The sequence below is a fragment of the Biomphalaria glabrata genome, chromosome 2 (assembly GCF_947242115.1).
Source record: "Biomphalaria glabrata chromosome 2, xgBioGlab47.1, whole genome shotgun sequence".
Classification (NCBI taxonomy): domain Eukaryota; kingdom Metazoa; phylum Mollusca; class Gastropoda; family Planorbidae; genus Biomphalaria; species Biomphalaria glabrata.
Window position 1 is genome coordinate 54,390,879 of NC_074712.1, and position 13,793 is coordinate 54,404,671.

A 13,793-nucleotide genomic window follows, 5' to 3' on the forward strand; every position below is an offset into this window, starting at 1 on the left:
ACCAACAAGACCTGATCCCTTTGAGACGCCTAGCGTTTTTTGTGCGTCGTCTGCAGATCTGGTTAGAAGAAACACTGCTGAATGTGTCGGCCCCCTAAAGAGATCATGGTAAGCGTATCACCTGATAGGTAATCATAGGTTGCTACACATGTGAACTTAAGCCCTGGTCAGAGTTGTCCATTATTTCGCTATGCTTCATCTGCAAGTTTCTTTCGTATAAAATGTGGTCCCTAGTGCTGCCTTTATATAGGAAATATGTATTCATGGGTATATCATGTGATTGCTATACATATGGTACGTATATCACGTGATTGGTAAGTATATGGTAAGTATATCACTTGATTGGTAAGCACAAATTCGTATGTATATCACTTAATTGGTAAAGATAAATTGGAAGTATATCATCTTAGAGGTAAACATATTATAATATACATAATTAATCTATTTATTTTTTTTATTTCCTACTAATTATTTATACTTTCTTCAAAGTCAAAATCCAAAATGTCAAATTTTGAAATATTTATTCTTATAACTTTTCATTATCCCGTCGCGCTGAAAGTTTGCACATAACTTCGAGCTGCACATAAACTCGAGCTGCACATAACTTCGAGCTGCACATAACTTCGAGCTGCACATAACTTCGAGCTGCACATAACTTCGAGCTGCACATAACTTCGAGCTACACATAAACTCGAGCTGCACATAAACTCGAGCTGTACATAACTTCGAGCTGCACATAAACTCGAGCTGCACATAACTTCGAGCTGCACATAAACTCGAGCTGCACATAACTTCGAGCTGCACATAAACTCGAGCTGCACATAAACTCGAGCTGCACATTAATTCGAGCTGCTTGATGACACACTTTTATGACATTTCAGAGAATGCATGACATTTTCCCATGATCTTCTTTATTGCCATTGTCACTAGTCTGTTGATGACTTCACAGGGACAGGAGGAAGGTTCTAGTGACACTGAGTATACTTGGCACAGAGATGTGTGAGAGGTTGGCCTTCTACAGCGTCAGTGCCAACATGGTTCTGTTTGGTACCAGTACTCTTGGTCTGGACACGGTGGACGCTACAAGTATTAGTTTGGCTTTTAGCGGTGAGTGTTTGTTTGGTCATCTTTCCAATAGTGTTTACAGTTGATAGAAACAAGCGAACCATCAAAAGTATCAACTTAGGTTTTGACTCTAGACGACCAATGTTTGTGCAGCACTGAGTTAACTTATATAAGCGTGTTATACGCTTTCGTTTCAATGGTCCCGGGTACAATCCCTGGTAGCGACGCCGACATCGCTTGCTAGGGGTTGTTTGGGCTAGGGTGAAATATTTTCCATTCTGAAGGAAAACTCAAAACATGTGAACAATAATTTGGTACTTGTTTAAATAGAAATAGTTATCTGGAGAGAAACAAATCAAATTTCTTTGTAACGAAGTGATGGTAGTCAAATTATTTTGTAATGATTTAAAACATTGGTTACAAAATTAACGTTATATTTAGGGAATGATTCGATCAGTTTTAACATTTACTTTATGTCCTTCAGAAGATTTGATTCATGTCCCAATGATTCGATCAGTTTTGAACTGTATTTTGTGACACATCTCCATCAGAAGCAATGATTCGTGTCACAATGATTCGATCAGTTTTGAACTGTATTTTGTGACACATCTCCATCAGAAGATTTGATTCATGTCCCAATGATTCGATCAGTTTTGAACTGTATTTTGTGACACATCTCCATCAGAAGCAATGATTCGTGTCACAATGATTCGATCAGTTTTGAACTGTATTTTGTGACACATCTCCATCAGAAGCATTGATTCGTGTCCCAATGATTCGATCAGTTTTGAACTGTATTTTGTGACACATCTCCATCAGAAACAATGATTCGTGTCCCAAGTGATTGATCTTGTTCTTTACTCCGAACACATGGACCAATTAGTTTTGATAAAGACATTGTTCAACTCAGATTTCTAGTTATTAAATATTTATTAAGTGTATCAAACAAAACAACAACAATTACTGTGTCTGGATTTTTTCCCACAAAAAGTTCTATTTTTTTTTTCGCTAAAGACAAACTTAACAATTTAAGATTTTCAATGCATTTGTGTAATATAACAGTAATATATTGTCTTGTTATTGATATGATCTAAACTAATTGTGATTTCTTTTGTCCAGCACTGGCCAATCTTTTCCCTGTAGTTGGTGGCTACATTTCCGATTCATGGCTTGGAAGATTTCGAACCATTTTGTTTTCAGGAATTTTAAACGTAGTAGGTAAATGTGAAATACATTTGTACTGTAATAGTTGTAAAAATAGAAAATAAAACCCAGAAACACATAATTGTAGTTATATAAGAAATGACACAATAATTATAATAATTCAACCGAATATAGAGATCACTCGTTCACTGGGGACATTCTAAAATACGAAACAATTGTTGCAATAAACTGATGACATCACAAATCACATAATAAACTAAGGTTCTCACCAGACATAAATTGTGAATTATTTCTAGATTTAAATAATGACAAACGCATTCAATACTACTCAATTTCAGCAATGCTATTTATTCAATGTGCTGCTATAGACTTTCACGACTGGTTTGAGAAGGATCTAACGCAGGTATGTCTTGTTCTCTACATAATAACACTTTACTTACACTGATTAAAAAAAATCCATTAAAAGAAATAAATCTCAATGAGGAAATAAGATCTGAACTAACGATAAGATGACGTCACGCCACCTGTGACGTAATGTGGCTGAAACACGTGAGAAACTTTTAAATCATAACCCGGTTTGATGTTCAAAGCTTTGGGAAAACGTTTTAGCGTCCTTCTTCACAGAAAAAGTTGTTGAAAAAGCTGATGACATCATCAATAAATGCACTCTTTCTTCTCCTACCTAAGCATGGAGTTAAGGAATGACAGGCCTACCGTCTGGACCAGTTGGTTGTAAAGTTGGGAGCATCGCTGGGGGAGATCATCTCTGCTGGCAATGCTTACATCAATAAGTAACTACAGCTGGAGTCACTAAAGTCGCCTGACACACCTTTGAGGCTTAAAGAACACTTAAATAGACCCCTGCGGCTTTGTAGGAAAATATGTAGGTCGCAACTTGGTTTGCGATGTCAAGTGAAAAACTGTTCTCGCGCTGAATCCCAGAAATCGACGACATTGCCTTATAACAAGTAACTCAAAGTAACTTCTTTTTGACTTACTGTAAGCTACTACTGCACCCTCCGTGGCATTTTACGTATCGAGAGACTATCTTTTCCCTTTGCAACTTCTTGTGTGACTAAAGAGGCCAATCCTTGATACACACCTGCGATCGCAGGTTGGGCATATGTGATCACCTGGCGCCGTTGCATTATCACCCTTCTTTTTGCTTCTGTTGTGTATGGCATCTGTAACTACTACACACTACAAAACAAAATATCACGAGACGTACTTTGTCATATCAATCTCGTCCAACTTTACATTGGATTCTGGTTCTAGAGTTACAACTATAACGTCTAAGTGGCAACACTAGATAGACATTGGTCCTCTAATTAAATTACACGATTACGTGTTAATCTATCCAAGCAGGTTAATTATAGCCTTTTGTGGTTCTGCCCGATTCAGTGCTCTAGTAGCAGCAAGATAGAAAGAGAATTGTTACTAATTTATCCTATCATTTAGAATAAGAAAACTACTTACAAATAAAAGCTCTATATATAGAATAAATATTGCTTTATAAATTATATGGATAGTATTCATGTATCTCTTTCGATGTAATTATGTATTGTTGTTTTTTTTTAAAGGGAATGTACTTATAATTTTATTTTTTATTTTTCTCTCACAAGGTGGGTAAGCGAGTTGTCTATCTTGTGGGATTATTTCTCTTAACTGTCGGCACTGGAGGTCTCAAGGCCAACATTAGTCCATTCGGTGCTGAGCAACTGGACAGTCTGGGTAAAGAGGCCGTCCAATCTTTTTTTAACTGGTAAATAATTCGGGCCTAGGAGTGCAGTACGAATTATTGCTACTTGATCGAGAGATCGTTGCTAGCAAATAACAAGAAAAATAAAACATAATAATTTTAAAAGACAAACTTTATATTGAGTGAAATAGTATTCATTATTTTGAATCGTTCATGTAATACATTTTCAATATATCTAGACTAACAATACTAGGCTACATGTTTACGATTGAAACTATTTTAATTACTGTTTTTAGTTTGCACAATTTTCATCCTTTGAGCATGTTCAGAGTGCTATGGTACAATCATTTTTGCGGACCATTTTTTTTTTCGGTTGGAGGTGGAGGGGGGAGGTTGGGAAAAAAAAAAAGGGGGGGGGGTAATGCGGTATTTTAGAAAAGGTGTTGGCGCTGCCTTTTTAAAAGCAATAAAAAAAAAAGGTTGCTGAGTCTGAATTTTAAAATCGAGGTCTCAACCATCTATGGCAAAAAGCTTACACGCTTGCCACTGAGCTATACAAATACTCTAAAAAAATTAAAGGTTTTGTTAGTTCCAAATTTTTAGCCAACGACCTAATTCTCTACACAAGTTTTATATCCCCATTGTTTTTACTGTCTATATATAATAAAAGTAATTAGTTATATGTAATTAATAAAATAATTGGTCGATATTTTCGATTGATTTATCTGTTGTCATCGACAATAAAAAATTGCCACAAGTTGATCCGTGAATGGGAAGTGGTAGAAACCACGTGCTCAGATGCCAGACAGAGTCAGCTGATAGAAGCTTTGTACACAGTATCTGGATTCATCATCCTCGGACTAACAACTATACGATGTAAATCTGATATACGGACAAAAATATAAGCAGGGCAACAGTTTTCTTCTTTTTTTTTTGTTTTTTTGTAAGGAAAAACAAAACAAAATGACTTTGTAATCTACTTTAGACTCGCACGTATTAGTAGGTAAATAGATTTGGAATTCAATTATTTCCGCTTTATATATTTCCATTGTTAAATTAAAAAAAAAACAGATACAAAAATTAAAAGCAAAATTTAAGAGTCATCACAGACTTGTATTGTTTTCATACAACGCTTATATCAATTCAATTGGTTTGGCTGGTGAGAGTTCAGCACATAATATTTCTCCCACGCACATTCTCGGATTAGGCTGAAACTTTATACAATTATTCATTGGCGTAGACAAGACATGAATCAATTAAAAGAGGAAATATTTAGTTAATTATTACTGCTCGATACCAACAAGGGAAATCAATTCTTCAGTATTCTCAGATATGGCTAAGTTTATAGGGTTTAGTCCCTTTAAATAATTCTTAACACTATTTCTTGATTAACCCTTGATTTTTAAACTATTTTGCTTGTTAAAAACACTTATGTTCTCACACTCCAGCGTGAAATGAAAGTTACAATTGAGTTTTTCTTGTTTATTGTCTACTATTTGGCAGTGCACCGTGCAGCGTATAGTATATGTAGCTGAAGTCAAAGATTCAGAAGTCCACTTAATCAAAAAATTATTTGTCATCTCTTGTCATATTAGAACAACTTTCGCTTTGCTGTGATGAATGCTACCTCGCATATGTCCCTTGCAGGTTCTATTGGGTCATTAATATTGGCGCCCTCGTGGCGTATGCAGGTGTGGCGTACCTTCAACAGAACGTGAGCTTCACCTGGGGACTGTTTCTGCCTCTAGTTGTTACACTCCTTCAGATCATTCTGTTTGTTTTACCTAGAAACATGTACACAAGAACACGGCCCGCGGGTAAGATATGGACTACTTGTTAGTAATACACAAAATAACAAATCTAAATGTTTAAGGATTAAATCCATAACGTTCATTTTGTGACATTAAAATACAAGATTATTCTGAAACCATTTAATTTCTTTGATTCCAAGAACTAAACAAAAAGTGAAAAATTTTGACATGCTCTCAACAAGACTATTAAGCCTACAGCCCAATTCTTCCACCTTTAGCTTTATCTGCCTACAGCCCAAGTCTTCCATCATAAGACTTTATCTGCCTACAGCCCAAGTCTTCCATCATAAGGCTTTATCTGCCTACAGCCCAATTCTTCCATCATAAGGCTTTATCTACCTACAGCTCAAAATCTTCCATCATAAAGCTTTATCTGCCTACGCCCCAAGTCTTCCATCATAAGGCTTTATCTGCCTAGGAGGGATGGAGGGGGTGGACTATTGAACATATACAAACTGTATAAGACGCAAGTTTTCATGATAAGTTCAAAAGTCCACACCTCTAGCCATGAACTAATCTATTTCCATAGCAAATACGACTTTGAGGCGACCTGTTTTTAACCTGAAAAATACTTATGTTGATATAGATTTGAATGACGCAGGACATTAGACACGCCAATGGAAAGTTCTCGGCTTTATTACACGGTGACAAGATTGACAAGACTATTTCCTTATCGTGGCTTATAGCCGGAAGCCTTTACCCTGAAACAGATGGCATCGACACAGCATTACGGGAGAGAATTATCTGAACTAAAAACTATGAAAGGCTCACCCTCAATGTTGTTGAGAAATGCCGAAAGTACGGAAATTCTGGTGAGTCCATTGAACACATAATGGCAGGAGGTTCAGCTTTTTCAGAATCTGACTACATGGGTCACCATAACCAAGTTGCAAAACTAATACACCAACACCCGACTTTGACAGACAATTTGATGGCAAAAAAGTATACTCACTATTACAAATTCTCAGAGGTTCTCTAGTCAACCGATCACTTATTATACTGGAATAGGCATTTTTTTGACTAACAAAACGGTGAATTTTAATCGCCCTGATCAGCTGTATATTGATTAAAAAAAAAAGAAAAGAAGAAAAGAACTATTGATATCGCCGTACCACTATCTCATTAGATTAGAAAACTGAGCTGGAAAAACAACGAAGATACGGAACCTGGGCTTGGAGATCAAGTGCTGAAGGAAGTTATCTAAAATAACAATATACCCTGTTGTTATATCAACGGAGGGAACAATGATAACCGACGTCACAGATATCGCCAAGGCCCGTAACATTCTTAAGAAGATTCTCGTTGCCTCTCAGAGGGCGGCACTGCTGCATACCTGCCACATCACAAGAAAATGTCTCAGTGGTCATTGTTGAAGGGACTACAATAAATGTATTTCTGTCTAACGCGGAAATTGTTTTTGGTTGCAACGCCGACACAGTAACATTGTATCTCTTTTATCAATTAAGCAATCTTTTTACTTTTAACTAGATAAGTTACGTAGAATTTTTTTATACATATAGAAAAACAACAACTCACAAACACTAATGTTACTTTGTTCTTGATTGTAGGAAGTGTGTTGGTCGTGGCTCTGAAAATACTTCGTCAAGGGTGTTGTCATGTAAGTTGGTTAAAGAACAAATAGTCAACAATTTCTTGGTTTAGATCTGAATCATTTCCGTAGAGTTGGATTATTTTTTCAGATAGTAGGATAAGTTTATAAAAGAGAAATAGTGTTTGTTTTATTAGCCAAAACAACTTATAGGTGTATTCCTACATATTTACATCTGATTGAAATGTGTCTATGATTGTATGAAACTGTGTAAAAAAGAACAAGTGTAACTCTCTCGCTATGACCCCACGTACACAGAGACTTACCTTTATCACAGAAACAAATAGGGGGCCTACAAATAAAAACCCTTTTCTGTTTGTTTGTTTTTCAGCGCCCTCCGCATCCAGATCCTAAGCTACCGGAAGGCTCGGAGCGGAAACTGTTCGCACGAGCCAAGACTAACTTCGGAGGAAGTTTTAATGACGTCACAGTGGAAGGTTTAGCTGACGTCATCAGCGTGCTGCCGTTTTGTCTACTCGTCATAATGTACTACGCCATTTACTCCCAGGTCAGTAATCAATTGAGTTCAAGGGTCAACTTGGGCGTCGTTCACTTTTTGTTTTTGAGTTTCTCAACCCAAAATAAAACCCAGCTCGCGACTGTAGAAGTTTGTTGATAATTCATGTTATTCTCTCATCCTCCTAATCCCACACCAATCTCCCCTCCCCCGCTATACATCAGCGGGGCAGGTTTTCCATCCTTGCACTCTCAAAGATCTGTTGTTTTTTTGTTTTTATTATTATATGTCTTATTTTTTGATCTCTTATAAGTAAATCATTATTTGTGTACTAAATACACAGTAGTGGTAGAAGGTTCTTCCAAATTTCGCGTTGAGATCGTTGATCATTAGAGGTTGTTGGTGTCAGGGCGAGGTTGTTGATGTCATGGAGATATTGTTGATGTCGTGGCAGGGCTGGTGATAAAGTAGAGGGACGTTCACCGTTCGAGCTTGTTGATGTCGCGAAGGTATTGTTGATATCGCGAAGGTATTGTTGATGTCGCAAAAGTATTGTTGATGTCGCGAAGGTATTGTTGATGTCGCGAAGGTATTGTTGATGTCGCGAAGGTATTGTTGATGTCGCGAAGGTATTGTTGATGTCGCAAAAGTATTGTTGATGTCGCGAAGGTATTGTTGATGTCGCGAAGGTATTGTTGATGTCGCGAAGGTATTGTTGATGTCGCGAAGGTATTGTTGATGTCGCGAAGGTATTGTTGATGTCGCAAAAGTATTGTTGATGTCGCGAAGGTATTGTTGATGTCGCGAAGGTATTGTTGATGTCGCGAAGGTATTGTTGATGTCGCGAAGGTATTGTTGATGTCGCGAAGGTATTGTTGATGTCGCGAAGGTATTGTTGATGTCGCAAAAGTATTGTTGATGTCGCGAAGGTATTGTTGATGTCGCGAAGGTATTGTTGATGTCGCGAAGGTATTGTTGATGTCGCGAAGGTATTGTTGATGTCGCGAAGGTATTGTTGATGTCGCAAAAGTATTGTTGATGTCGCGAAGGTATTGTTGATGTCGCGAAGGTATTGTTGATGTCGCGAAGGTATTGTTGATGTCGCAAAAGTATTGTTGATGTCGCGAGGCTAATGTTGATGTCGCGAGGGTATTGTTAATGTCGCGAAGGTATTGTTGATGTCGTGGCAGATTGATGATATAACGGAGTTGTTGTTAATCTCGCAAAGTTGTTAATGTTGCGGCGAGGTTGGTTGTAATTAATGACTAGAAAAGACTCGCTCGTGAGACGCTTTGTTCTTTCATTCAGTTGTAGCCTTATCTAGTACTATAGACGTATGTAATACACCTGATGTTCTTTCAGATAAACTAATTTAGTTCATGGACATTGGTGCTACAGCTCTCATTTCTTCTATCCACAGACTACCAGCTCATTCTTTGTTCAGTCGGAAAGATTGGATGTGAGGCTTGGCTCAATCAACGTGCCAGCAGCCATGCTGAACACAATAGGCAACATCAGTATTATAATCCTTATACCTGTGATTGACAGACTCTTTTATCCGTGCATGAAGAAAATTGGTTTACCTTTGACCTACCTGAAACGAATAGGTGAGTTTACTGGATTTGTAGCCCTTGTAGTGCAGGTTTTTATTTTTCAATTTACAAAGAATTTCAAGGCTCTGAGTATGTGTGCATTAACAGTGTCAAAGGGAAATAATTAGACCTACTTATCAATTGTATTTTTTTATAATTGAATAATTAGAAAAAATAAAACTTACAATTTATGATAAGAACAACTGCCTTGATATTAGGATATATTGAGCTCTCATGTTAAGTCCATTCTTGAATAATCAATAGAGAAATAATAACACCTTAGGCAAAATCTTTTCTTTGTGATATACCAATAAATATATCGACAAACGTGAATAATGCACATATGCACACATATACTAAAAAGGACAGACATCCACCATAATGTATTACCGTATTACAAAATTAGGACTCTAGAAAACGATGGTGGAAAAAAATTAACATTTGGAAACTGGGACTTAAACACCGACGGGAATATACTGTTCCACACGTATTGATACAATTTTCTATTGTTTTATTTAGGAGCTGGCATGGTTCTGTCTGTGGTTGCTGTCGTTGTAGCCGGAGTGGTTGAGATCTATCGGAAGGATGTCATGAATCAGCCAGGCGGATCTCATGTTCAAGTTTTAGCCAATGAAAATTTCACCGCATCCTCGATGTCTGTCTTTGTTCAAGTTCCTCAGTTCGCCATAGTGGGCGCTAGTGAAATCTTCACCAGTGTGACTTGTAAGTGTCGTAGTGTTCGCTTAGATTTTCACTTACCAGATAGTAAGGTAGACTCCAAGTGCTGCACTCGAGCCTGTACGTTACACTCGATTAGATAATAAGAAAATACAAATGGATTGTTCCATATTGTTTGACATATTCACATTTATACAACATAACATGTCACAGTGGATCTCAAATGGGTGTGTGACAATACAACATAACATCTTCTTTTCAAAATGTTTTGGAAGTTCTAACTAAGGGTCAAGAAATTTGGAACAATCCAGAAAGGTTGAAGAGATTCTAGAAGGCTAGCAAGGCTAAATATTGAGGTTATTGGTTTATGATCATTTGCCTTTGGTCATTGTAGAAAACTTTTTTTTTAAGTACAATATAAACTGTGCTTTTGATATACCCCAACCCCCTTTTTGTTTACAAAAACAAAAGCAAACAAATAAACAAACAAACAAAAAAACACACGATAACAATGGACCTAATTCACCAATCGTAAACAAACAACATTTTGCCACGTGGTTCTCTATCTCTTCTATACTAATCTATACAAATTATGCAATCGATAAAGGCTGTCACGTGATACGTAATTTTCTTTGTTTTATCAATATTATCACGTGGCTAAATGTTGTTTGTTTACGATTGGTGAATGCTGTCCATTAGGTGTCGATTTCCTGATAGACGCTTGAATATAAGATTTTTATATTTTTTATTTTGTACACGTTGGAATAATGTCCTACGTCTCCATCGTGTACTGCAACAGACGTGAACTCTTGTCAACCCTTGACCTCTATTTATAGAACCTCATCTCTGATGGTCTCACTCGTGGCTGTATCAAAATCTCTTCAGCTAATACGAGCCAGCCAACACACACATTTTAAGCTCGATAGAACCGAATGGCACAGTCCACAGCTGCATTCGCAAAATTCAAAATAGTATGTTAAAAAACTAAAGGCATATTCCTCGACACATAAGTCAGACTGATGCGCTCCCTGGTCATGGCCACATTCTTATATGCTTGTGAGTCTTCGACGCTGCCTTCAGAACTAGAGAGGAGGATCCTAGCAATGGAATAGAGATGCTACAGAAGGATCCTAGGCATCACTTTCAAAGACCGCATCACAAACGAAGAGATTAGAGACAGGGTTACTGCAGAGATTGGACCCCATGATGACCTGCTAACTATTGTAAAAAAAAAAGAAAGGCAAACTAAAACTCTAATGCCATATTCGAGGCTCACAAAGACCTTCCTTCAGGGAACAGTATCAGAAAAAAAAAAGAAGCAGACCGAGAGATCGATGGGAAGACAACATAAACGAATGTACTGGCCTGCCATTGAAGGAGGTTCTATTCAACGCAAAAGGACAGAGAGGAATGGAGAAGGACGGTCGCCAAATCTTGCATGGAGCCCCAAGGGTCCAACAGACTAAGGGATAGTTAAAGGTGAAGAAAGAACATATGATGATATCGGATTTTTAATAGCGCTTTTAGTTTTTAAAATCTAAATGTGATAGATGAACGACCAGACAGACAGCACAAAACTAATGGTGGTTTACCTCCCTTATTTGTGGGAAGGCGGTGAATGGCTAAAATTTATTGTCAGTTGCTCCTTATCCATTAAGTAAATATGAAAGGAATAAATGCCTAATTATATTTCACCACTTTTTAGATTAAAATTATATTTAATTTTGTTGTTGTTTTAGGTCTTGAGTTCGCCTACACCCAAGCCCCAGCAAGTCTTCAGGGTCTTCTGACTGGTCTGTTTCTTGCAGCTTGGGGTATAGGCAACTTGGTGTCAATGGCAATCTTGCTGGTGGTCGAGCGAGCTACTATACTAGGTACTTCTAGTCCCTTTATTTTATTCCCAATCAACTCAAGTAAGCTGTTAATCTGTAGGGGAACCAATAAACATATCTTGAATGTGGCAAGTTGGAAACATTGTACAATTGTTGCAGAGAGAAAAAGAGACAGGCGGACAGACAGATTCATTGATTCTTGGCCTATCAGATAAAAGAAAGAATTGTTCAAAAATGTGCAACTTGATCCGAGTTTGGGTGTCCTTAGTTAAGTAAAACTTTAAAAAAAAAAATTTTGAGTTTGAAGTGTGTAAAGTTTATTTTATTCTAGTTCCTAAATCTAACTGATGTTTTGCTTTGGTTCAGATCCCTGGTACGGAGACGAAATCAATCATGTCAAGATGGAAAATCTGATGTTTTTGTTAGCAGGACTAATGGCTGCCAACTTTGTTATTTTTTGTGGGGTGGCGCTGAGATTTAAGTACAAGGAGACGGCGCCAAATTTAAATTCTGCCGAGCACAAAGACAAAATTGAACACCAGACAGAAGGAACTACTCATAAACCATTAGAACTGTGATGTAAATATGAGATGTTTTTATGTCTTGTAAATATATGATGTAAATATATGATGTAAATATATGATGATCCCACTTTCGGTCAGAGTGTTACAAGGTCATCTGTCGTCATCGAGAAGTACATAGAAGTCTATTTATGGAGCGCTGGTTGTGAGTGTGCATGTGTTTCGTGTGTGAATTTTGTATTTCATCTATATTGTTATTGTACAGTAGTTACGCTGAGGTTGTCAATTGTAGTCAAACTGAATTTCTATTTGATTGAATCAATAAAAATTATCTTATCTTATCTTGAATAATGCTGAAATAATTGTTTAATTAAAACTAAAAATATTTGCGTTGATTAACTCTCGCACATGATTAAAAAAAACACAAGTTTTTTATTCCCCCCCCCCTAAGAAAAAAAAAAACCCAGGTCGTATCCAGCTCCCACGTGTCTCTATTTCCTAAACAAATGTCGGTAAAATGGCAGGCTCGGATATTTTCGAAATATTAGAAGCTTTTGGAACTATTTCCGATAAACCAAACAGTATCAGTGAGGCTTTATTGAATTTCTATGTTGCCTCCCAAACTGCAGGATGCACATTTTAACGCATTAGTTATAACATATGAATGAAAGGGTGCAGATTTCTAAAATATGTGTATGTGATAGGTTGACCTTTCGATGTCACAAATAAGGAATTGAACATTCAAAGTGAATAGCTTAAATAAGTGCGTTGTAAATGTAGCGAACTGAATCTAAGCATCATGATAACATTCATCTCTCCAGACTGTTCACGTCTTGTGTCATACAGCGCGCTGTTACGTATAATAAGTCTGTGAAGAAGCAGGGTTCTAACATTACATTTAGTTGTCTTGCGAAAGGTCTAAAGTCTCATTATCGATAATAGGTTGTCCAGGTTTTTTTTTTACAAGAGAAAAACAACGCCAAATGGTTCTTTACAATTCTATTACTTTAACAAATCAAAAACAAGGCCATGGATTGACTCTTTTTTGTCCATCTTGATGTGATGTAACCCAAAGTGTTTGTTTCATTTAATTATACCGAGCTATCGGAGCTAAACATTTCAATAAAACATACAATTTAAAAAAACAGACATAGCTTAACAGCACGACCTTTAGTTTGTACACTAAAAGGCTAGCTAGCTATTTAGAGTTAGTTTATAGTTTATTTCCATTTTCCCCATCACTACCGATCGAATTGTTACTATTATTTTTTTATTTAACAATTTTTTTTCCAAAATATGGCATATTCTTCATATCTTTGACTACAAAAGTATTCGCTTACAAAGAGAAAAAATTGTCGATGCTTG

The 13,793-nt window shown here is 36.9% G+C and overlaps 1 protein-coding gene across 1 annotated transcript; it reads left to right on the top strand.

Moving 5' to 3' along the window:
- The first annotated feature begins 105 nt into the window (after positions 1–105).
- LOC106055583 (solute carrier family 15 member 4-like) lies at positions 106–12,773 on the top strand. The gene is made up of 13 exons (XM_056021225.1): positions 106–128; positions 950–1,107; positions 2,185–2,283; positions 2,568–2,632; positions 3,852–3,991; positions 5,576–5,763; positions 5,931–5,978; positions 7,308–7,357; positions 7,680–7,856; positions 9,226–9,412; positions 9,917–10,120; positions 11,815–11,949; positions 12,274–12,773. The coding sequence occupies exons 1-13, from the start codon at positions 106–108 to the stop codon at positions 12,483–12,485; spliced, it is 1,686 nt and encodes a 561-aa protein (XP_055877200.1). The 3' UTR covers positions 12,486–12,773.
- Positions 12,774–13,793: the final 1,020 nt, after the last annotated feature.

Excerpts from the sequence above, each read along its gene's own strand:
- LOC106055583 (XM_056021225.1), top strand. The coding sequence starts at position 106 with ATGGTAAGCGTATCACCTGATAG. Across the intron at positions 129-949 it reads GTAAGCGTATCACCTGATAG|GGACAGGAGGAAGGTTCTAG; the intron begins GTAATCATAGGT and ends ATGACTTCACAG. Across the intron at positions 7,857-9,225 it reads ACTACGCCATTTACTCCCAG|ACTACCAGCTCATTCTTTGT; the intron begins GTCAGTAATCAA and ends TTCTATCCACAG.